General features: G+C 44.3%; 1 protein-coding gene across 1 annotated transcript; it reads left to right on the top strand.

Moving 5' to 3' along the window:
• The first annotated feature begins 5,602 nt into the window (after positions 1 to 5,602).
• On the top strand, positions 5,603 to 22,710 carry sh2b2 (SH2B adaptor protein 2). The gene is given in 10 exon segments (XM_030778596.1): positions 5,603 to 5,640; positions 14,249 to 14,909; positions 14,911 to 15,153; positions 17,500 to 17,601; positions 17,881 to 17,972; positions 18,432 to 18,532; positions 18,886 to 19,047; positions 19,211 to 19,416; positions 20,376 to 20,547; positions 22,397 to 22,710. Coding segments are annotated over 9 exon segments (2,022 nt in total). The 5' UTR covers positions 5,603 to 5,640; positions 14,249 to 14,279.
• The last annotated feature ends 1,745 nt before the right edge of the window (positions 22,711 to 24,455 follow it).

Genomic DNA, 24,455 nt, shown 5'->3' with positions numbered 1-24,455 from the left:
CCAGTCTGCCTTTTAGTGAAGCATTCACTCCCAACGCTGCTCTGCAGGTATGCAACCTCTGATATGGTTTTTTTTTTTTAAATAAATAAATAAGTCATTCTAAAAGAGACTGTCAGATAAATGTTCGAATTCAAATGAAACAGATTGGAATCGTCGACACGCGCATACTATGTGTGAGTGTTTACCAATGCTGATCTGTTTCTAGTGCATTGATGTGTTCTGTTTGTGGCCCAGAGCAGTTCTCATCCCATGAATATACAGTCTGTGGTCGAGTATTTCCTTAAAACACGAGAGGAATGCATGCTTGTTTATCTTTGATGCTGGTGGTATCAATTAAGGATATGGGCCGTTTCTAAACTCTTAAAAACCCTGTGGGCCTGCTCTTAACCATTAGCCTAATATTCTGGATATCTTCCCAGTCTTGACTAAACTGGAATTGACTTCTGCTGTGTTTCTGTTTTGTCTGTTCTTTCCTCCCACCCCGTCAACTTCAGCATTAGCGGATTAGCTCAGAGAAATGCATTATGTAGCAGTACACAGACTGACAGATGAACAAGTGTATGTTGCTTTCTTTCTATTAAGTATAGCTCCTCTATTTCTGTCAGAAATGCCTTGAGACTCTGTTACCCTCAACTGAACCAGATTCAAAGGCTGCTTCTGCACACAAAGGACTGTATATGTAAGACTGTATGAAATATTAAAGATCCAGTGCTGGGAAACTCCACTCGTTAAAGTCTACCCCCCATTTCCCCTGCGTGCATCTCCCGGGGATGCGACTGCACCTTTACACATGCACTCGCCTTGGCTGCCAAGGGAGAGGTTGCCATGGCTACAGGCCTTCATTGTCATATTGCTCCCCAGTGCCTGATTTCCTGTGACGGCATCTGGCTGACTCATCAGGTCATGTGACATTGCTCGGCCAATCAGTAGCTTAAATAGCAGCCCCAGGCCTCTGCGATGGCTCTCACCCCTTTTAGGCAGGGTCTAGCCCACCCCCTGTAGGGGTGAAAGAAGGTTGGGGCTCGTGTGCACTCTCTCTCTTTCATCATCTCAGGTAACGGTGGCAAAACACTCAAATGAATATCAAAAGCATGTGTTTACATTTTAACAAGTATTAATTACATATCATCTGTAATTTCAGTAGAGTACAATGAATCATATTTATATTTATACTAAGACTGCTATTGCTGTATTAGTCAGGCTGTAATGTTTTTCTGTGTTTCTGAATGGGTTTATATTGTATGTGTTGAATGAATCATATTGTTTCTTATAGACTTTTACATACACATGTATCACTTGGACTGATTGTGAAACTGATGTTTGTGTGAAAATAGGCTGTTAACTGCTGTCTCCCCATCAAATGCCTATTTGAAATATTCTTTAATTACAGACTGTACTTAAGTGCTTCATGTTGCCTTTTGTCAGTAGGGTGAATATCCTGTCAAAAGTCATTTATCCTCATTTGTTCACTCTATATGTAAGTTGTCATGTTTTCACTGAATACAATTAATTACACCACCCAGTCCTTCAGGCTTTGGCTCTGATGTTTCTCACACCTACACACACACACACACACACACACACACACACACATACATATACATAAACATGCACCGGTTTAGCACAATCTTGATGTTAGTGGGGCAGATGAAACCTGTAGTGTTGTGTGATTCACACACACTCCTCCTCACACCACCCAGGTTTGGAAAAAACGTTTCATTGTTTCGGTTAAAAAAATGGTGTCAGAGTTAAACACATGCATGCATTACGTACTCTCAGCGCTTCAGAGGCGTTTAGGTCAGGACTGTTTGAGGTCAACCAAACAACGTGCATTTCTGATTAACCGAAGAGCACACACATCTATTTCTCAGCTTAGAATCAGTCTCTAATCCTGAGGTGAGGGAGGAACCCAGTAAAAACCCCAGACAAAACCCCAGGTCTAGATCTCAAGCATCCTTATTAACGCCGTCAAACAGAATGACAAAACAAACAAGCTACAGTCTGATGACTGAACACAAGGCGTTTGTGCTACATGCTATCAGTTTATGAGCATTATGCAAATGGAATAATCTATCTGACACAGTCCATTCCCATCATTTGAATCAAATCGTGAAAGCGTGAGATGTACATGGTCTACTGGTGCTGCTAAGAGACATATCAACACATCATGTCAATCTACCACAAAGGCCTTGTCGTTTTAGAGCAACTCAGAGTGGGTATAGTGGGACAAGTTTCCGTTACTCAGTGACTGATTTCCATTCTTGTGTTGTACGTTTTTTTTTTTCTTTCTTTCTTCCCTCCTCTGAGGAGCAAAGAGGTCTGAAATGTGCTTTTAGCTGGTCCGCCCGCTGAGAGGAGCTTCCTCTAACGCTCCCCTCCGTGTTTCCATCAGTCTGTCTGTCTGCCTCCTCCTTCTCCTCCTCCTCTTCTTCGTCGCTCAAATACCAGCGCACACTCTGGGATAGGATGGACTAATGTATTGATCTTTAAAACCTCCCGTGAGAGCCGTTTTCCTTTCAACCACTACCTCCTCTCAGTTCTGTGGGCAAGTTAACTGACAGAGGTTTCCTCTCCATTATTGGTTGTTGTTCCTTTTTTTGCTACAGGCTTTTTAGACATTACTTAAAAACTATGAAGTGTGATTACAGAGGCTGATCCAGTCGACTACATTAGAAATATGGTACAGTCTCAGTCTTCTGCTGTAAGAAAAAAAAAATCTACGTATGAAAAAAAAAAAAAAAAACCGACAGAAAGCTTTATCGTTGCTCCAGAAAGTCACCTTGATGATCAGACCACACTTTATAGACCCCCCACCCCCCTCCCCCACCCCAAACCATGGGAAGAGGTCAACTGTTATTTTTCATGGTTGCCATGTGACATCCCTTATTTGGCCTGTGTATGTGTGTGTGTGTGTGGCTGTGTGTGTGTATCTGTTTTGTTGGACCTCCCCCCTCCTCCTGCCTAGAGATCTTTGTCAATTCATCCTTCCGGCAGGAAACATCTGAAGATCAATACTGTATGGATGTCTCCAGAGGAAAGCTTTGCCTTTCTGATGTCGAATGGCCTTTAGACCGTAGCAGACCATGCAGTTCTCCAGGGCCTACCCTCACACTAATGCACTGTGTGCTGGGGTTTATGGGGGTGGGGGGTGAGGGGGGGGGGCTTTCTGCAGGGGATTCTAGCGTCTGTGTGTTGTTTGGGTGTACTTCATAGTGGTCATTTGATGAGAATAAGCGTATTTCTTTTTCAGTAATTCTGTTACTCTTTATTGGATCTCCATGCGGCTGCGTGTAGGGTGGGAGATTATGTAAAGGCTGTCTAGAGGCATAAGCTTGGCTGCGACTACATTCCCAGTTTCACCATATGTGTCTCAGTCTAAGTTGTGAAAGTGTTTTGACTGTGAGAGAACCTCGCATATTCTTTTGTCATGTTTTTCCTTGTTATTTATCTTGGATTTCTCACCATGTGAATCCTTAGTACATTGAAAGTTCCCTTCAGTTAATCATATTGGGTGATTTTTTTTAAAACGCTGTTTTGTCACTCTATCATTGGACTCTGTTTGGTATGACAGAGTAAGTCTAAGGATTAAGTGTTTGTCACTCCAGGGTAAAATCTCTATGGCTTGACCTGTTGGTCTTACAGGTCTGGAGTGACCAGCATAAATAACCTTTGGCTTGAGAATAAAGCCTTTTAAATTGGATTGCTGCTGGTGGTGTGTCCTTCTATCCACTGTGTGCAAACTAACCCAGTAAACATCAGAAAGTCCAAAGCCAAAGCCTGTAAGCCATTCCAAACAAATGGACTCATTATCTCTCATCTAATAAGTTTGCCTTACTATAGGGCAATACAGAACAAAAACACATACATACATACATGCATACATACATATATACATTTAGGGCTTTTCATAAAGTCACAGAAAATCCATTCTTCAGAAATGGAAGGGCTCTGAGGAGGTTATGCTTGTCAAATCAAGCGTGCAAACACAGAGTACATTCAGATAATGTGACTCAATGCTGCATGTAATCTTCTATTCCCAGTTAAAGAAGCAGTGCTTGTCGTATATGAATGTGATGTGACTCATGTGAATATATTATTAGCAGGGCAGTGTATTTTGCGTGAGTTTGTAAATGTAGTTGAATGGTAACACGACAAGAAGTGATGGGGAAAGCATGTGAGCCATCACCAGACTCAACGCGAATGTGAACGGTTGTGAGCAAAGGGTCAAGAGGGTCTAGTGCTATGTGTTAGACTCTGCTCTGCTGCTCTTCGTCCTCCTCCTCCTCCTCCTCCTCCTCTCTAGTCCTCTCTCCCAGCTGGTCTTTGCCCCTCCCCCACCCCACCCCCGCTCAGGGAGTCTCAGGATATTGTCAAAAGAACAATAATGTGAGAAAGCATGAGGGGGTGGATGCTTCACACAACTCAGCACTGATGTCATTGTGTGTGTGTGTGTGTGAGAGAGAGAGAGAGAGAGAGAGATGAAGAAGTCAGAACAAAGAATCCTATGTGTGTAGTGTATGTGGGACTGAAGAAAACAGCTCGCACAAAACTACAGGGCAACAGAATTTACAAAAAAAAATGAAAAAAAAATATATATATATATATGAAAATCATACACGAGGTAAATGTGAGGAACGGAGAGGCAGCATTCTTATTCTCTGAGAACTCTGTGGAAAAGAGAGTCAGCTAGAGATCTGTCTGCTCAACACTGGTCTTCATAGGAGCAAAACACAAATGAACACACATACACAGACACAGACACACACACACTGTAATTGAGTGAGTGAGGCTGATTGAAGGCCCAAAAAGGTAACACAAAAGAAGCCCTTCTTTTCCTTCACTGATTAGTGTCAAAGAGAAGTAAGTGGAAAGACAGTGTAATTAGTTTTCTTTATCTAACTTCAGCATTACCGTCATTTCTGGCATATCTAATTTGAGACGCTTGTAGTGGACCATTGTGAATTTTGAACAGAGTTGCAGACAGACAACAGCTGTATAACCAGAGACCCACATTAGATATGCTTTGTGATTTTTTTTTTCATTTATAGATTTTTTCACCCATAATATGTCACACATACCTGAAAGCTTGTATTTGGGTGCGCTTTCAGGTGCAGAAGTCTCCTGCAGTTTCCAGTGAGCGAGTTTGAATCCCTACTGATTGTAAATTGTGCGGCTGCGCAGGAGCCATCGGTGTAAGGTTAGGGTATCCCATTTAGATTGGCCGCTAATCCATGAAGCTAAATCCACGCAAGCGCATCGCACGGCAGATGCGACTCCAGACTCTGAATCACAGCCCGTCAGAGATGACACGTGACAGAGAGACTGTACACAACAGGGCAGACCGAAAACGTCGCACTTCTCCTTTAAGACAAACGCCGATGCCTGTTAAATAGATCAGAGAGCCACTGCCGCCCCCTGAATCTGTGTCTATCAGTGGACCCTCTGTAGCCTCCAGTGCGCGCAGAGGAGGAATATAGAGACCATGTAGCTAGTCATCCGCTGTTTTTCGAGAATATGATAACGTACTGACGATGGTCATTCAGGAATAAACTGTATTTTTTTTTTTCGGAAAAGAAACGAAAACTGGATTGTGGTCTGAACATCATCAACGATAGCGTCATGCAGTGAGTCGAACCCGAGGTGAGCGCTGTTTTTTTTTTTTTTTTTTCAATTTTCACTTCTCAGCTTTTGAAACGTCTGTCGCCCTTCATTGATTGTGCCCATCATCGTGCATTGATATTTTTAATACAGCAGTCCGTTTTAATACAGCAGTCGTTTTTTATTGTAGATTTTCCCCCCAAGAAACCGTTGAGGCAGTTTTGTGCTTGTTCATGTTCAGGTGCAGCTGGAGAGCCAGTGTTGTTCATCCTTTTTCCCAACCAGTTCCGCTCGCCAGCGTTCTCTGGTGCTGAAATGCATTCACAAAAACGCTTTTGCGTCTCAGGTAGCTACATCGTCCTGACATGGTGGAATGTTTGTCAGTAAAGCTCGTAGAACCAGAGCCTTAGAGATTGGGGGGTCGCTGTAAGGGGCTTTTCGTTTAATCTTGTTAGGGAAAAGAGTCGCAAGCTTCTATGATAAGTTGAGAGGGGCTACTGTAAACTGCAAATGAGGCATTACCTCGGCGGGATTAGATTAGGTTAGGCCTATTTGTTCGACGATTATCTCGACAATGGTTGATATATCGAAATATCAATCTGAAATATCAACGCTGGCCCTCACAGCTTTCAGATACGCGTTTATATTAAATAAACGAAAACCAAAGGTTAACTAATCGGAAGCCTAAATTCACCCCTGAGGTCACACTGAAACAGCTTTTTGCATGGTTAACCTTGTCGGTTTTATTTTGTTTCTTCATCATCTTTTTATAGCATGAAGGAGCAATGCTGATCGCAGTAAAATTGTTTACAGTTTTAGCCGTAGCCCGTGTTGCTAGTGGCTGCAGCTCATTAATGTTATGCATACGTTCATTAATGTTATATGTAACAGTAATTTTTTAGTCCATGCACGATGTCAACTTTAGTATTCAGCATAACTTACACCATATATTTCAGAAATGATCAATGTCTCCTTTGAAAACAAACCACGAGCTTTCGTGGTCATCTGTGATTTTCATTTAAAACCTGAATGGACAGGAAGTCTTGCTGAATCACGACGCATGTCTCCCACGCACCCCTTTATTGTTAACGAGCGTATACTACGCATGGCAGTCCGCGAAAAGTGCGTGTTTTGCAGAGAATTTATGGTTCTTGTAAGCGTTAAATGTGCATTTATGGTAAAGTTTCCTTCATCCAAATATTGCGTTCGAAAGCAAGAAAAATCTACCATTGTTCTTGAATATTAGGAGCCATCTGACCCCAAATCTGCAAACTCCTACTTGTGATGTCTGTTAGTCTATCAGCGGCATCTTCACACCAGTCTGTATTTGTCTGTGTATGTCTGTCTGAGCTTGTCTGTTCCCAGTGTTCATGATATCAAAAAATGTTGGCACTGAATCGCTCTGACGAGTTAATGGTAGATTCTCTTCTCCAGAATGAGGCCATTGATCTTAACAAAGCAGGCGAGTGAAAAGGCTAGACTGATGAGTATCAGGATTGAGGGACTGATATGTGCGTCTGTTAGGATTGGAGGGATAACAAGACTCTTGCGATCTGATTGGACATGTTTTCACTACTGTTTCCAAACCCTCAGAGTGAGAGAGTATTTTGTCTGAATGACAAGCGTCTGGAGGTGGGCATATGTTCTGTGTTTTGGTTTACCTTTGAAAAGACTGTAAGCTTAGGCTGAGCTCGGAAAAGAGCTTGGAATCTGCCTGTGTGCGTGTGTGTGTGTGTGTGTGTGTACGTGTACGTGTGTGTGTGTGTGTGTGTACGTGTGCGCTTGTCTGTGTAGCTATGTTTGTGCAAAATTGTATGCAGTGTATGTCTATGTGTGTTTATGTCTATACAAGTCAGAGCAGAACACACACATGAATGGCTAGGCCTGGTTTGAGCTAATCTTAGAAAGCATGACTGTACTCAATGTCCCAGGGGTAGTTTCATCTCCTCTGTTACTCACACGCACACACACACACACACACAAACACACACACACACAAATGCATGGAAAGGCAAACAACGCCTCTACGTTGTTGGGTGTAGTGACTGTATGTAAATGCAGACACGAACATTTTCATATAGTCTGTGAAACTGCAGTATGCAATGTTACTCCCTAAAGGAAAGACCAGCTTAAAATGTATTCTGTGACTACTGCTGATCTGTTATCCTTACCACAATCGAGCCTCCTTCCTCAACCATTTTCACAGTCCATTCCGCTGCCGGCCACTCTTTCTCATGTACCCTAAACTTTTTAACAGAGATGTTGTGTCTCCCCTCCTGGACATTACCTGCTGTTAGTTCATACTGGTCTGAAAACACTATATTGACAGAGGATATGAGTGGGTGTTCATTTTAATGTGCTGTGTAGAGCTCAGATGACTGATCTGAAAGCAGTCATTGTCGAAGATGAGAACGGGAGTGTAGTTAAATGGTTTAGGACCCCTGTTTCCTTGGGGCAATAGTTGAGGCTGAAATCCCTCACCTCTCTCTCTCTCATGCATACACTCACTCACTCTCTCTCTCTCTCTCTCTTTCTGTCAATGGAATCCTCTTCAGAGCTTCTCTCCTTCACCATCTCTCCCCAAAGGGGTCCATTTACACACAGGCTCTGATTGTTTTAGCAGCTGGACAAGGGAGGATAAACATGATCTCTATCCCTTCTCTCTCTCTCTCTCTCTCTCTCTCTCTCTCTCTCTCCATCTCTTCCCCTCACTCTTTCTCTGGTTGTTGTAACCACAGGCTTGTGTAGACTTTGTCATTTACACCATAAACGGATGCAGTGTGTGTATCTGAATTGAATGATGCCACACTCGTTGCTCGTGTGAATCTGATCCTGTTCTGAGTATCATCCACATCCCTCTACACATTATCAGGCTTTTTTTGGGGGGGGGGGGGGTGCCCTTATCAGAGAGCAGCGTTCATCAGGGAACTGAAACTTTACTTTCATTCAGTTCTTTCATTCAGTTCCTTTAGTTTCATTATCACAGAAGCCACACAAAATCTTTACTTGCGTCTCAGTAGTGAGGTTGTTTTGTAAATGTATTTTTTGTAAAGTTGCAAAATATCCCTTCGTCGAGCCTTTTTCTTTTCCAAAAGGGTACATTTAGACTGTTCCTGGACTTAAGGTGGTTATGAATAAGAATCATTGTCTGTTAAGTGAATAAATGTAAATCATAGAAACTCTTTTTATTGAAATCTGTTCTTTAACTGTTTTTTAGAAAAAGAAAAAAAGTCAATGTGGTTTCAGGTAAAGCCTCATAGCAGGTCCCCATTGGCTTCCCTTTGGCTGTAGGAAACCTGTAAGCGCAGTTGTCCACTTTCTCGGCCAGTCCGACTTCTCTGTCTGAGGATAACGTTTCTTAAGGCTGCTGACCTCTCTTCCTCTTCTGTCTCTTACCCTTGAGAAAAGCACATGTTCCCACTTGAGCGGAAGTTCGGTAGCTTGAGAAAAAAAAATTTTTTTTTGCCTGTTGTTTGTTGTATGTTTTTCTGCTGAATTCACGGAAAGACAGCCGGGGTGGAGGTAGGGTGGGTTTCAGATGAATGTACACTTATTGACTTTCTCATTTCCACTGCCCTGACAGCTACAGTGCATGTGCACCTTTTAGCACGCTGATGTACTCAGCGGCACAATTGATTTTTTTTGTTGTTTTTTTGTAGTTTAGTAACGTGTATAAAAAGAATTCACTCAGATGCATGGAGGTGATCTGTAAAAACGATGCCTTTGTATTTATTTGTTTATTTATTCATTTTTAAAAGATGCTCGACGGACGACAGTCACGTCAAGAGAATAGTGATTTTCATTTCATGTTAATTCAGCCCTGCAGGAGATGGTATTTTTCAGTTTTTACCGGCGTTGTGACGGTGAAGACATGGTATTCTAAAGTATATGTCTCTATCATTTAAACTGATGATAACAGGCCTAAAGAGGGAGAGAGAAAGACAGAGAGAAAGCAAAAACAGCTAATTGGTTGAGGAAGATATGACTGAGTAATGGAGGTTGTTGCAGCTGTGTGTCTTAAGTGTGTGTATCTTTGTATATCTGTGTTTGTGTTTGTGTTTGTGTTTGCGTTTGCGCGTGCGTTCGTGTGTGTGTGTGTGTGTGAGTGTGTGTGTGAGAAACCCATTCAGTAAAACCTCTTACTGAGGCATTTTCAGATATAAGCTGCCTCTTGAAACTTTGTTACAGGCTGTTCCTGTCTCTTAATGGCTTGGTTATGAAGAGGGATTTGAACCTTAAACCTTTGCCGCCGTACAATAAAAGAATGCAAACCTCAGTGGGACTCATCCGCTTCCTCCGTTCATTCAGGCATGACTGGACTTGAAGACACACAACAACAATTTCATACCCGTTACCACTGACCATAAACGGTAGACCATAAAGAGAGTGAAATCAAATATTCAACACACGTATTTCATGCCTGTGTGCGAGGTGGAAGATTTTAGAATGAAAAGCTTGACATGACATTCTGATTGTCACAGAAACCTTAAAATCGCACTTTTTATGAAATGCACCAGCTGCTGCGTCAAGCTGGCAGATGCCGCCGTTGACGATTTACCCCTAATCTTTTCGTAATGTAATAATTTGACTTTCGTTTTGATGCGATGGCGTTTTGGTTCCTTTTCCTGTTGAGAAGCTGAAAAACTGTAGTGCACGGTCAGCATGTCATTGCTGAGTCACACGGGGGGTGCTTTTTTTTTTTTTTTCATATGGAAAGTCAATGTGATTAGGAAGCGGCGTGGCACGAGTCTTCATGTGTTTCAGTTAGCGGAAAGTCACCCGACCTTACGAGAGCTTTGAAACTCTGAAGAACTCGGTGTCTGTCAAAAATATCGTTCACCGGTGACCATAAGTAAAGCTAAGCTACGCAGTCTCATAACACGGTTCCCGACCGTTCGTAAATTTGCCTCTGTTCTCATTTTCCTTTTTTTTAAAAAATTCTTTTTGTAACTGAAATAACCTTTGTATGATAGTCACTAACCTATGGAGGAGGCCACAGATCAGTGGTCTCCAAATAGAGACAGTAAAGTGGGCTGACGAAGGGGGTTCGGACTTCGCCTGAAATAAATGATTCAGTGTGGGATTTCATACTCTTGTGAACACGTTTTCTCCTTTTCTGCCCGACAGCACTTATCTCCATGATGTTCCGCGTGATAAAGCGGCTCTCCGCTATACTGGGGAGTCTTCAGGAATTCCTCCACGTAGAGGAGTGTTGACACTCCCTGATGGAAGCGGAGGAGAAAAGTGATGGAGAACCTCCTCAGAAGAGAGAAGAGCAGTTACATAACGCTGTGTCTTCTCCGTGTTTTCCTAAGGGATTTCGTGGGGCATGAAGTGTAGTTTTCAAATTAGAATTTTGATCCAAGATTTCCTCCCCCCCCCCCCCCCACCACCGTCGCTCTGTGTGACAGTCTGGAGAACTGATTTAATCAGAGTCAAGAGAGTTACATACTTGTGAGAGGGAGAGGGAGAGAGTCAGGATAGTTTAAGTCTCTTCCCAAGTGGATGACTCACCAGAATTTTCTTGTACTTTTTCTTCTTTTTTTTTCGCTTTTTTTTTTCCAGATTGAGTTTTGATTTGATTCAGTCTAGTCGTCTTCTCTTTTCCTACCACCAGGTCTATAACTGAGATGTGGTGGAGATACGAGAGAAGGGGAGAGTCGGAAAGAGACGGTTTTGCTTTGCTTGTTTTCTCAGACGCGAAGCTGTAGTCTTGTCCTTGAACGACAGAGCAGAAATAAGCCGAAATCAGAGTCAGTGAGTTTTACGCTAAGCCTATGTGACAACTTGACCAATCCTGATGTTTCTGAAAAATGACAAAGCCGCTTGTGCGGAAAATTCTAGAAAACCATACAGGCAAGCTGTGTGTGTGTGTGTGTGTGTGGGGGGGGGGGGGGGGGGGGGGGGGGGGGGGGGGTGCTTTTTGCACTTTTACGCATTTGTACGTACGTAGAAAGGGATTAACATTACATTTATGATCTTAACCCCTCCCTTTCTCCTAGTCTCTGGGAAAACATTGATTGGGCTACTCTCAGATTGAGTTTAATCCCAAAGTGAATTTGGAGTATGCTGGAAACACTCCAACGTTTCATTAGTCAAAAAAAATCCATAGCTGCTTGTGATGATGGCTATTCGCTTTAACGATGGAGAGAGCCCTAATAGTCATAAAGATTTAGCGTAAGACAATTAACACTGCATGATAACCCCCCCCCAGGTCTCCCTCTGGTGAGCTTAAATGCTAACAAGCCTTTTCCCATTGCACACATTCTCACTGCCAAAACACACAATGACCTTCGCTCAGGAAAATTCTTTGGCAAGCGTTAAGGTTAATATGGGGAACCTCTTTAAGACGCGCGTATTGCGGCTGAAGAACATTCTTTATACACTAACGACGTCCTCTCCCTTTGTCGTTGTTTGTCATGTACGCACGTGTCAGGAAACATACATCGTAAGAGACCTCAGGACACGTAAAAGACAAACGCCTTTCCTTTGCCGTCGTGAGTGATTAGCGTAGGTGGAGCGGATGGATTGAGTAGGTCGTTGGCAGACTGGTTTGATGCGGCGAGTGATAAAACACTGCAGGCCGAGGTTAGCCGTGTGGTATGGGAGATGGGAGTACAGTGCACTGGGGCCTGTTGTTGTCCCTGACTATCTGTGTCGCTGGCACTGATGAGCAGCTGTGTGTGTGTGTGTGTTAGCAAGGCTTAATAGAGAGTGATGGAGACTGGACAGTGAGGGCAATGAGTAGGCCTTTCTCTCTCTCTGAGTGTGTGTGCGTGTGTGTGTGTGTGCGCGCGTGTGTGTGCAGAGAATTGATGATAGCACTTTATCTGGCTCAGCCCAGTGGGAGAGCACTGGTACAGTGTCTTTTTTTTTTTTTTTTTACCAGCGAGCTTCACACAGGGGCTGGGTTCCACACAAGCAGTACATAATACCTCATATTTTCTACAGATTAACATCAGATTAATGTAGATTAACATCAAATCTAGAGCTTGCCACAATAGCATCGTAATAAGCGTCATGTAATAAAGCCCTAAGTACAGTACTATAGATTTGTTATTCCTTCAGTCAGTTTTAAATTTAAATCTTTGCGCCCAGTTGGAATGGGTGGATCAAAGTAGCTTTGTTCTGTTTTATCTGATCTCGTAATTAGCTGAGACGCGCTCAGAAGTCATCCTTCTTCATGATTTTCACATCGTTTTTTTCTTGAGCGATTTCAGTAACCTTCATGTATCTGTTTTAAAAGAGCTCTGTTTGGTCGGATTACTGTATTTCGTTTTGAGTCGCGTTGGATGTCCTTTTTGGCAACAGAACTGGACATAATCATTGCATCCTGCAACATGCTAAAAATAAATAGCTGATTTGGGGGGGGGGGGGGGGCGGGGGGGGGGCAACGTTGCAATGTTCTTAGCGCTGTGCTTAGTCTTAGCGTTTGATATCTTGCATTGAAACTCAATGAAGAGATGCCACATGAACAAATTAAAAATAAAACCAGAAAAATAATAGTGTGCAGAAGGGTCAGGAGAGGATAGATTTGAGAAGCGGGGAAAGGACAAGGTGGGGGGGGGGGGGGGGGGGGGGCGGAAATAGGAGGAGTGGAGACAGAGAAGCATAAAACGAAAACCAAACTTGAGCGAAGGTGGCAGGCTTGACGCGCGTTGGCTATAATAGAATGCGTTGTTTGTGTTTCACACCACAAACCACAAGAAGGTTTTATCTGTGATCCAGTGTGGCTTGGCACTGCCTGAACCAGGCAAGGATCACAGAGAGAGAGACAGCATAGCACTACACACACACACACACACACACACACACACACACACACACATAAGCGCTCACATAGCGGCCAACGAAATTGAAAAACTCTCAAGCCCAGTAGGAGCAGAAAAGAAAGTCCTTGTGTTCACACCTCCACAGATTACTTTCCAACACTTTCCCCCTTCCAGTACAGCAGTAAGAAGGGGCCTGTAGTGATTTGAATGGTGCTGTCCTTACTGCTGGGACCATACGACTGTATACGAGCATATAAAAGCAACTGTTCAACTTAACCGTGCTCACATATACACTATAGTAAAGATACTATAGCTGTTTGTTTATTTACTAGTGTGTTTTCAGCTGTCGCTTTATCCTCAGCTTTTTTGTTTGGGGTGGGGGGGGGTGGCCTGGCCTTCTAAAACCACCCCCACCCCTCTGTCTCTCTTTCCTTTTCTCACTTAAATTTGTGAAAGCTCTTTTTTCCTGTGTCACGCTTGCCCCAGGCGGTACCATTCATTCCCTCTTTCTTTTCCACTTTTCTCCTACACAAATGTACTTATATACAGCGTGAACGCTGGCCGCTGTGCCTGCCCTCCTGGCCGCCGCGTACTCTCTTTTTCCATCAATCTCTCTCTCTTCTTCTTTACTGAACACAAAAAGCTCTTTCTCTCCTCTCACACTCGCTTCTCTCTTTCGCTCACAAATACATTGGAAACACACTCTCTCATTTATACCCCTTACGTACACATACACACCCTGCCTGATCCTGAATTTCCCAAGCTCTCACAGTTCCTTCTCACACAAACACACATCTCCCTCTCTCTCTCTTTCTCCCTCTCTCTCTCTCTCTCTCAGTCTGAGTGTTGCCTGACGTTATGTTTCTGTGTGTTCGCAGCGCTCTTGCTGGGCGTTGGCATGGCACAGTGATGAATGGCGACGGGGCGCCCGGCAGCCCGGAGCTCTCCTCGTGCCCGCTGCCTGACTGGAAGGAGTTCTGTGAGCTGCACGCCCGCGCCTCCGCCGCCGACTTCGCCCACAAGTTCCGCCGTTTCGTCAGCGAGAACCCCTGCTACGACTCGCCCGGCGCCGACGCCAGCTTTTCTCAACATTTTGCCCGACACTTCCTGGACTGCTTTTCCGCCGCGCTAAATCAGGCCCGGGAACCGGGGTCGCCCGGTGGCACCTCCGGCCCGAAATACAGCATCGTGCCCTTCGTTGGCATTCAGGGTTGCCCTCTGTCCTACGGCCACGACCTCTACCAGCGCCGCAAGGACGCGGGAGCGTCCAGCGAATCGCTGGACAGCATGGACAGCGGAGGAGGAGGGGCCAGCGGAAGCGCCGGCCCACGCGCCCAACAGACCCCCGCCCACAAAGTGTCGGCGTTGGGTCAGTCCCGCAGTTCGGAGGACGTGTCATTGGGTCACCCCAAAGCCCGTTTTAAGAAGGGCTTCTCCCTGCGGAACATGAGCCTGTGCGTAGTGGACGGGGTTCGGGAGATCTGGCACCGACGCTCCTCCCCGGAGCCCGACCCCGCTGGGGGTGGCAGGAGGGCCAACGGGGGGGGAGAGCGGGGGGACAGAGCGGTGGAGCCAGAAGCTGAGGTTACCCAGGGGTTCTCAGGGACACCGGGCAGAACTGCTGGAGATTCAGAGGGAGGGGGCCCTGCGCTACATGGTGGCAGATGATACAAACTGCATGGGGGCAGCGCAGTGGCAGAAATGCAGGCTACTCCTGCGTAAGGCCGGGCCTCGTGCGGAAGGAGGAGAGAAGTTCCTTCTGGAGTTCTTCGTGCCACCCAAGGTACCTGAACCTAGAATCACAGCACGTGAACACATAGATACAGTACACTCACATTAACATATACACTCACAGAACAAGACAAACATTTTGGGTTTTATCAGATATGCTGTGTTGATCATGAAAAACACATATGCACACATGCATACACACACACACTCAGACACGTGCAGCCTTGGGCCCCTTACCCTTTCACATGCATTCAAGTCACGTAAATGTACACACACATACACACACGAAACATGTATGCTGCCTGTGAAGAAAGCACCTAAGGGTTAAACGCAGTGTGCTGTGGCGAGAGTATATATTCACACTCGCACAGGATGTCTAACTGTGAACTCTGCAGTAATGGGAGTCCAGTGCTGTCGAGTGTGTGTAAATCTGTCAGCTCCGGTTTGATCCACAGTGATGTGAGGATACTTTAGACTGGATTAAATTCAGCGTTCAGCGCCACGGCCGTACTGCTCGCTCAGTCAAACACAAACGCTGCACAGCGCTCTGCCGAGATGTGAATGGTCAACATAAATCTGCAGCTGTTGATATTGTGTTTGTATTGAATTGTACCTCTTTCAATTATCTTAAATACGGCGCTCTCCCCGGAGCCCAAGATATTTATAATCTGAATGTTTGTCGCTGTAATGTTAGATCGACCTCTTGTCGCTGCTACGTCAGGCCGTGCTAAACTAGTTACGCACTTGAAAGGTAATGAAAACAAATTTCAAACCCTTTAACAGAGTTTCTGGGAAGAGCTGGCCTGCAGAATTTTATTTTCAGTTCCTTAAACGAAGTGGAAACACTAAGAGGTGAATTTCAACCAACCGTGTGTCATGGTTTGGACTTTGACGGACTTAAAGAGAGCAGCGCTCTCCTGGAATTTCCACACTAACGACTTCCTGTTCCCATTTACGCGAACGGCCGTTCTAAACACAGACGTCTCTGCAGGAGGAAATGCTATTCTGGTATCCACTCGTTCACAGAAGCCAGAAGTAAAGTGCAAACCTCGTAAACACGGGAAGTTTGATTCTTGCGGACCCGTCGACCATGAAATTTACATTTGTGACTTAGTGAAACTTAAAAGCATTCTAAGACCTTTAATAATAAGAAGAAAAAAGAGAGAGGGAAAGAGAGAGTGGACGAGAGGGAAAGAGGGCAGCTACGTGATGTATGAACTGTGTTGATTAAATCAATGTGAGAGGAATTGTACCCAGATCAGAGTCATTGCCGTGGCGTGTGTGTGCGTGTGTGCGTGTGTGTGTGTATGAGCTGTAAAACATCAGATCTGCTTGCTGGGCAGGCCTGATAAATGCTCCGGCTATAGAACAGTTTCACTAAAGGCAGAGTCAGCAGTCAGCACACTATTAATCTCACCTTCCACTGTCCATAGAGAGAAGTCACATTCATACTGCCTGTCCCACGAGATCCGAACGTGAAGCGAAGCCTATGTATTTAATGTCCACAATATCTTTTTTAATATGTGCTTCAAATATGCGTTAATGTTGATTCAGACTCTCACATATCTCTTTCTGAAGAGTGAAAGCAATAGATTTGGTTTAGGTTGGGAAACTTTGCGTGTAATTTCAGTGATAGGCGAATTCAGCGGCATCTGAGATGGCCGAGTTTATATTTAGCCGACTGGACAGCATAACCTGGATTGGCCTTCTCAGCATTTCTTAATGTCAACAGTTATGATGAGGCTACATCAGCAGCTGAGGAGGTCATTTGTCCACTCCTGTCTGTGTGAAGTAGCAGAGACAGGAAGGAGATACCCTCTGATAGTCCTTCCCTCCAGAAATGAGTTCCACGCTACAGTGACGCGTTGCAGCCAGTTCAGAGCTGAGAGAAGATAAAATGGCTCGATGCTGAAGATAAGCCTCAGAGGCCGACTACATGCAGTCATAAACACTCCTCTGCGCTGATGTAGTATTTAGTGCTCAGTTTACTCACATTCTTAGATAAACTGTTTGTGTATATCTTTATTCTTATTCCTGCTCTTATTCTCCTCTCCTCTCAAACACTGTCGTCCGCTCCACTGAATCTGTGTAACATACACACACACACACACACACACACTCACTTAGTGAAAGCTACGGTTGAAACCTTGTCTAAATAAATAATGAATGCAGACAGACAGTGGTCTATAGAATCCATCTCTCAGGGTTAGTGCAGATGGTAAAATTAGCCGTTTATGCGATCAATACTGTGGGCTGGATGTCGTGTGTCTGGGCTTTATGCTAAAGAGCCACGTGCACGCGTACACGCAAGAGGCTTTTGGAGATTTGTGTTGACCGGCTGCTGTTAGGAACGTGTAGAGCAGTGGATATGACTGTCCTCTACTTGTTTCTGCCTCAGTCGTCCAAGCCCAAGGTGAGCGTACCCTTGTCTGCAATCGTGGAGGTGAGGACCACCATGCCTCTGGAGATGCCTGACAAAGACAACACATTTGTCCTCAAGGTACAACACTGTCCTCCATCATCTCTTTCGCAAGGTTCTCTTCTCTCTCCTTTCTTTTCTCCTCTTTTAATTTTACACCCTTCATCCTTCTCAAAGTGTCTCATCAATCCATCGTCCATACCACATCTCTACTCAATATCATTTGACGTTTTGATAAGTAATTAAGATGCTACAGTGTAGAGTCATAAAAACGGGATCCCGTTGGTCTGAAACGGTTAACGGTCCTCAGGGCTGTACGGTTGAATATAGACTCAGGCTTTGTGCTGTGTTCTACTACAGGTGGAAAACGGCGCGGAGTACATTTTGGAAACCATCGACTCCTTGCAGAAGAACTCGTGGGTTGCAGACATCCAGGACTGCATAGACCCTGGGTAAATGGAGGGATAAATATTTGCCCTTCAGGGAAAGGAGGGAAAAAAGGGAGGGGGGGCACAGTACACAGCCATAGATCACCCAGTTAGAGGAGTTTTTGACAGCTCTCTCTTTCTTCTCCCCTCTTCACACTGCACTGGACCAGACTGTCAATAAAGCACAGTGTGGCAGAGTCATTTATTTTAGCGAAGTCCCAGGAGTTTCACAGATGTGTCCTAGAGAACAACTCACCATATCAATCAGAATTCAATATATGCCTACTTTAAAAAAAAAAAAGGACAGTTTTGACATTTTTTATCCTTTGGCAGTCACTGTGGGGTACACCAAGGAGACATACCTCTGCATATCCCTAACTTGACTTGTTTTTGTGTGTGTGTGTGTGTGTGTGTGTGTGTGTGTTTGTGTGTGTGTGTGTGTGTGTGTGTGTGTGTGTGTTTATGTGTGTGTTTGTTATATAGCGACAGTGGGGACGACATTGAGCTAGCGTCATGTCCTCATGGACAACCATCCAAAGAATTCTCCATGGTATCCTCCTGCAGTTGTGAGCTTCTCTCTGAGGGTAAGGCCACGGTGCTTTCCTTGCCTCACTGTTAATGTTATACAGTAAGAATCCACTGATAGTGACTGAAACAGTTTGTTGATATGAATTCCTCACAGATGTAAACAGTAGCTATACTCAGTGCGTAGACTAGTCTGATTTAAAAAGTGTCACAGTCCTGTTCCTCATGGACCCCATCCATTGTCAAAATAAATTACAGTGCTTAAGACATACTTATAAAAAGTAATTAATAGGTGTTCATACACAGATAGAACTAGTTGATTCTTAATATCCTTCTTCATGTTTCTGGAGCTTGTGAGTGAAGTGTTGGAGTTAGTGTGCTGTGTAATCACGTTGTGATTTATTTTGTCCAGGTGTACATCGAGCTCCTGAGAGGGCCTGTGCTACAGCGATTGATCACTACAGCGCCCCCTCTGTACGCTGCCGGGAACTACCCTTCACACAACACCCCTCACACATCCCATTAGAACGATTTCTCCAGTCCCCCGAGGCTCAGAGTCCCAACCCCCCACCAGGTAACACACCAACACACACACACACACACACACTGAAATATTGGTACTTAACGGTGCAAAGGGTTACACCTTGGAGCTGTCGAACAGGATGCTGGGAAGCAGTTTCTTTTTTGGCTTTAAAGTTGGGGCAAACCGATGTTTCACCACTGGCCTCTTTGTTCAGGGGGTCCAGGCGACGGGCTGGTGGAAACGGAAGGAGACGGCAGTTTGGCGAGTTACCCATGGTTCCATGGGACGTTGTCACGGGTTCGTGCGGCCCAGCTTGTGCTGGCGGGCGGAGCTCGCAGCCATGGACTCTTTGTGATTCGTCAGAGCGAGACGCGGCCGGGGGAATACGTCCTCACCTTCAACTTTCAGGGCAAAGCCAAGGTGATTGAATCAGACACAAATATAAAGACCACAGTTACTTATTTCTAAAAAATTCCCAATACACTGTACTCATCATGTGACCATATAGTGATGTTATGTTGAGACTGTAGTAGAGTGGAATACAGAGTTCATGCTGAGGATGGCTTTGACTCATAGGGGCACTTTTAGCTCTTCCCTTTGCCTCTTCTGCACATCCCTGTGTGTGTGTGTGTGTGTGTGTGTGTGTGTGTGTGTGTGTGTGGTGGTGTACCAACCAGCGACTGCAGTCCGAACGAAACTCTATACCCTCACATCCTGCCACCAGAAATTCCATCCTGCTCCAGTGTCAGTCTTGGCATTCCATGGCCATCATCCAAAGTCCTCTTTGAGCTGATAAGAGCTGCACTCTTTCGCTCTCTCTCTCTCTCTCGCTCTCTCTGTCTGTTCCTCCTGTTTTTTTTTCCTCTCCCCGCCTCTCTCTGAATGCTGTTTGCAGAATATGGGAACTGATCTGCCTGCTCATGTGTAGGATTGGAATTTTCCCACACCCTTTCTATGACTGACTGTCACATCAAGTCTGAAAGGCCCGTGTGTGTGTGTGTAGCTGAGCAATTATCAGTCCTTATAAATATTTTCCTAAGAATACAACCAAGATGTGAGACATGATAATCTCTCTGTGTCTTGCTGGCAAATACCTGTCATATGTTTGCATTCTCAAATCTAAGAATGTATGCACAGTTCAGCGTCATTACATTGCTAAATGATAAAGTTATACAATAACAATACAGGATCAAAGAACTATAATGGAATTATATGTGGAATGGTTAAATGCCACCTATTTACTGAATGCCAGATGGATACCAGGAGACAGTAAGTAGTTATCCCCATGCATGCACTGTATGTTATGATAATAATCTGTGTCATAATGATCATAACTGATGTTATGTCTGTTGTCTGGGTGTTTTTTCCTGGGTCCACAGCACCTGCGGCTCTCTGTTAATGAGACCGGGCAGTGCCACGTACATCACCTGTGGTTCCAGACGGTGTCAGATATGCTCCGCCACTTCCACGCTCATCCCATCCCGCTGGAGTCCGGAGGCTCCGCCGACATCACGCTACGTTCATACGTGCAGGTTCAGCGCACTCCGACAGGTAAACACACACACGCGTGTGTTCAGAAAGGCATTTTCATCTGAGGCTAAATCACTCAGAAGTTTATATGTGCTGTCAGCTTGAATATTTTATGTCTTGTTTTGGTTGAAATCTTAAACAATCATTCTCACAAAATCAGACTAAACAAATTGGATGTTTAGGCTGTTCTCAACTTTAATCAGAGAATTGTTTAACGTCTCAGACAGACTGTGATGTATTGTTTTCCGTTATGTAAACAGAAATGCCTGTAGATCCTTTGATAAAGGGAAACCATTGACAAAGTTTTAAGAAGGCTTTAAGTGCTGTCGCTCTAAGACAGAGATTATAATCATCAAACAGAATCACAATAATATCCCATGCTGTCATTTCGCCTGCGTCGGCCCGCGTTTATCCTGCATAATTGCTTATGGTAATTACCCAGACTTTGTAGCGCTGTTTGAATAATTCACAAACACACACTGTCATGCTGAAGGAGACATAACAAAATAGTCAATGTGTCTGAAGTCCCCACACAAGCTTCCAAGGGCAGTGATATCCTCTGGACCGAAATGTGAAACATATGTCCGTTCTTTGTGTTTTGACGTCACTCAAAGGGCCTTTCTCAGAGATAGGGGGGGAAAAAAACTTGTCTGGACTTAAAAGTAAGCAAATCTCTTTTCATCAGTGGGTAAGTCTCACTCAGGAGCGGGGGGGGGGGGGGGGGGGGGCTAAAAAATAATGGTAAAGAGGATTATTAAGGGTCTCAACCCTCTGTTGTTTGTTGGAGATACGAGAAGAGGCTAAGCAGAAAGCGTTGATGGATGTGGAGGTTAGACCTGAGAACCGGGAGAGAAAGGACCAAGAACTCGCTGAACCTACTAACCTTCACCCACCCACCCCCCCACCCACCCCCCTCTACTTCTCCATGTCAGCCCTGCCTCCTCCCCTTCTGTCTTGGATGAATGAAGTGCATTGGTCCAGTCAGAGCAGAATGATTGTAACCCAGCATTTTTTTTTTTTTCTTACCGTGCCGCCCGGGCTCCAGCCCCACATTAGGCATAGTCGCTTACACAGAGACCCTCTGTCTTCCCGCGAGCACTGGCATGCTCCCTCACACACGCGTCCACGCGCACTCAGCACAACTCAGAAAAGAGTGTTGATACAGTGTGTAAAAGCGTTTATTGATGTCGTGAGTTGACTTGCCGTATTAAAAGAACCGAGGTCGACTTAATTGTTATTGTTAACGGACGCCCGTCAAGTCAATATACCACGGCGCAATATAAAGGCCCTTTATTTTCTCAGCTAGGCATTTACCGTTTATCAGTGTTTAATAATCCTACCGTATACTGTTATTGAATTCGAAACTTGGGTTGTGTTATTGTCTCTGTATGAGACAATGTGTGTAAGACATCTGTAGTTTCTTTTGGCTCCACTACTTTATATATACATCTCTCTCACGGCCGCTACTGGGCTACACTGAGATATGCTTTTACTCTCTACCGTAAATCTTGTTCCCCCATCAAGGGAAAGATGTGTCTTAAGATTTGGATATACTGAACACAATAACCACATGAACGAAGGTCTGTGTTTATAATCCATATTGTCTAAGCTGGCCTACAAGAAATGTACCAAAAGCCCCTGGTCAGTAAACTGGAATTTTCTGTACAGTATACTTCAGTATAGGACTTGTAAACAGGATTTTTGGGACAGTCCATAGTCTTTATGCATGAGGTGAGACGGCAATATGTTAAGCAAACGTTTGGAGAACGATTGTTTCGTACTCGTAACTGTGAGCTCAGTGCCATATTTATTGACTCATTTGTATGTGATGCATTTCTGTGCTCACCAGCTGTGTCTCTGTGTATGACAGATGTGACTGTTCCTCAGCTTCCCACCTCTCCACGTGAACCAGGCTGTCGGTCCGAGCCAGCCCAGCCAGCACACCATCTTCCCGGGGCCTTACAGCCCACGGTGGGCCCCTCGACCGAAGCCCCGCTCTCTTCCAGCACCTCTTCATCTCCCACCGCACAGCCGGGCAGCGCAGGAGTAGGTGGGGGGCTTCAGAGCAGGAGCAACAGCTCTGAGAGGTTGTTGGAGCCCCCTATCGGTAGTGGGGAGGACTACCACGAGAGTGATGGTACACGTAGGACCAGAGCTGTGGAGAACCAGTACTCCTTCTACTAAAGCTTATCAAGCTGAACTCTTATTGGTTGAGATAGAGCTTCTGATGTCTCTCGTGAACAAATTAGGAGGGCGATTACCACAGAGTAACATGATCCAAAGCAGAAATCGATTATTTGGGGGTTTTTTTTCTTTTCTTTTCAGCTTTTTTTTTTAAAACTGTTTTTCACATTATTGAGATTTTCAGAGCATCAAGACCTAAGTCACTCTAAGTTTAGTATATCCCTCTTTTAAATATGACTCCAGCTAAGAGACTTACTGTACACTTTGGAGATCTGTATATTTTCGTAAAAAAGAAAAAAAAAACACACACACACACACACAGTGTTTGTTTTTATCTTTTGTTGACACAGCAAGTGGAATGAGTCATCCTCTCAGAGGGGTCTGAATCTGTGCTTTTTTTTTTCTTTTCGAAAAGGGAAGTTCTCCCGTGGAGACATGTGAGAGTGATTTACTTCACCAGACGTTTTCCTGTAGAACCCACTCCACTTGCCTTGGTCCCCGAACCTCAGGCACCGCCCCCCTGTTAACTGATCAAATGTTAAAATGGCTCTGCCTGAATCGACTCCCTCAAGCACTCTACTTATGTTTGTGAAGCTGTTGATAGAATGTTCCGGAAATCCTCACCGTCCCATGGGCTTTTCAGAGATAGCTTCCCACAACTTTAGATGTATTGGCTTTGTTCACTGACAGCTCAGCCAGTCCTCTGAGGAAAACTGGACAAGGCTAACCCACGAATCTCACATATTTTATAAAAATATTATTTATATGGTCCGTTATGATTAGAAAATTTACATGTGAGTTGGGGGGGGGGTAATTAATGCTCTTAATGTCAGTCGTTTACCCAATTTTAATTTAGACTGAGAAGCAACAGGGGCAGTTTGGTACACAAGTTAACAGAAGAACCTCTGCTCGAACAGACTGGGGTTATGTGTTGGGAAGGTTTAAATATTGGGCTGCAAAAGCTTTAACTCAATTTTCATTTGGTCTTAACGCCTCTTCGCCATTAGTTTTCTCATTTCAGTGCGTAAATGCAGCGCAGTAACTAATTTCCTCGCACTGCACAATACAAGATTGTTTGTTTTTTTTGTCCATATTAACTAAGATCTCACCTTTTTAACACAGTAAAAACCCGCAGGACTGAACACTGAAATGAGTGGATGATAGTAGCAGTGTTTGTTTCACTAGCATTGAAAAGCGAAGTGAGATTCTGTGAAGCTCTGTGGACATGACTAACCCTAGCATGTATTATTTTGATCTTGTTTTTCTCATAAAACGTCATTTGAAGCAAACATATCTAGTAAACCTACCTGCGCCTGAGAGAAAGGAAGGGACGCCCTCATCATGTTGAGTAGATTACTTCTGTTACACTTAACGAACCAGTGGATTAGGGTCAAGATGGTAAACGTGCCAATTTAAATGCTATTTTTGAAAAGTATTTATTTCTCAACCATTGTAAATATCATGTCCAACAATGTTTTTATTTATGCATCATCCTGTGATTCTGTCTAATGAAATCCCCAGAAGATTTTGGTCACAAACGGACCACGTCTCAGACTGGAAGGGATTTGTCTTTTGATTGTTTTTGTCAAGGCTTTTTTTTTTTCCTTAACACGAGCTGAGTTTTGTTGTCTGGCTGAGTTTGGAAAAGTCTGTGTAATTTTGTACAAAGTGATGTACTTGACATACTACTTTATATTTCTGTGAATAAAATGTGTGAACAAGCTGTTTACAAATGATTGCATAGT

The sequence above is a fragment of the Chanos chanos genome, chromosome 6 (genome assembly GCF_902362185.1).
Source record: "Chanos chanos chromosome 6, fChaCha1.1, whole genome shotgun sequence".
Taxonomy (NCBI): Eukaryota; Metazoa; Chordata; class Actinopteri; order Gonorynchiformes; family Chanidae; genus Chanos; species Chanos chanos.
Note: the sequence above shows the minus strand (reverse complement) of the source record. Positions and strands in the feature narration are given on the sequence as shown.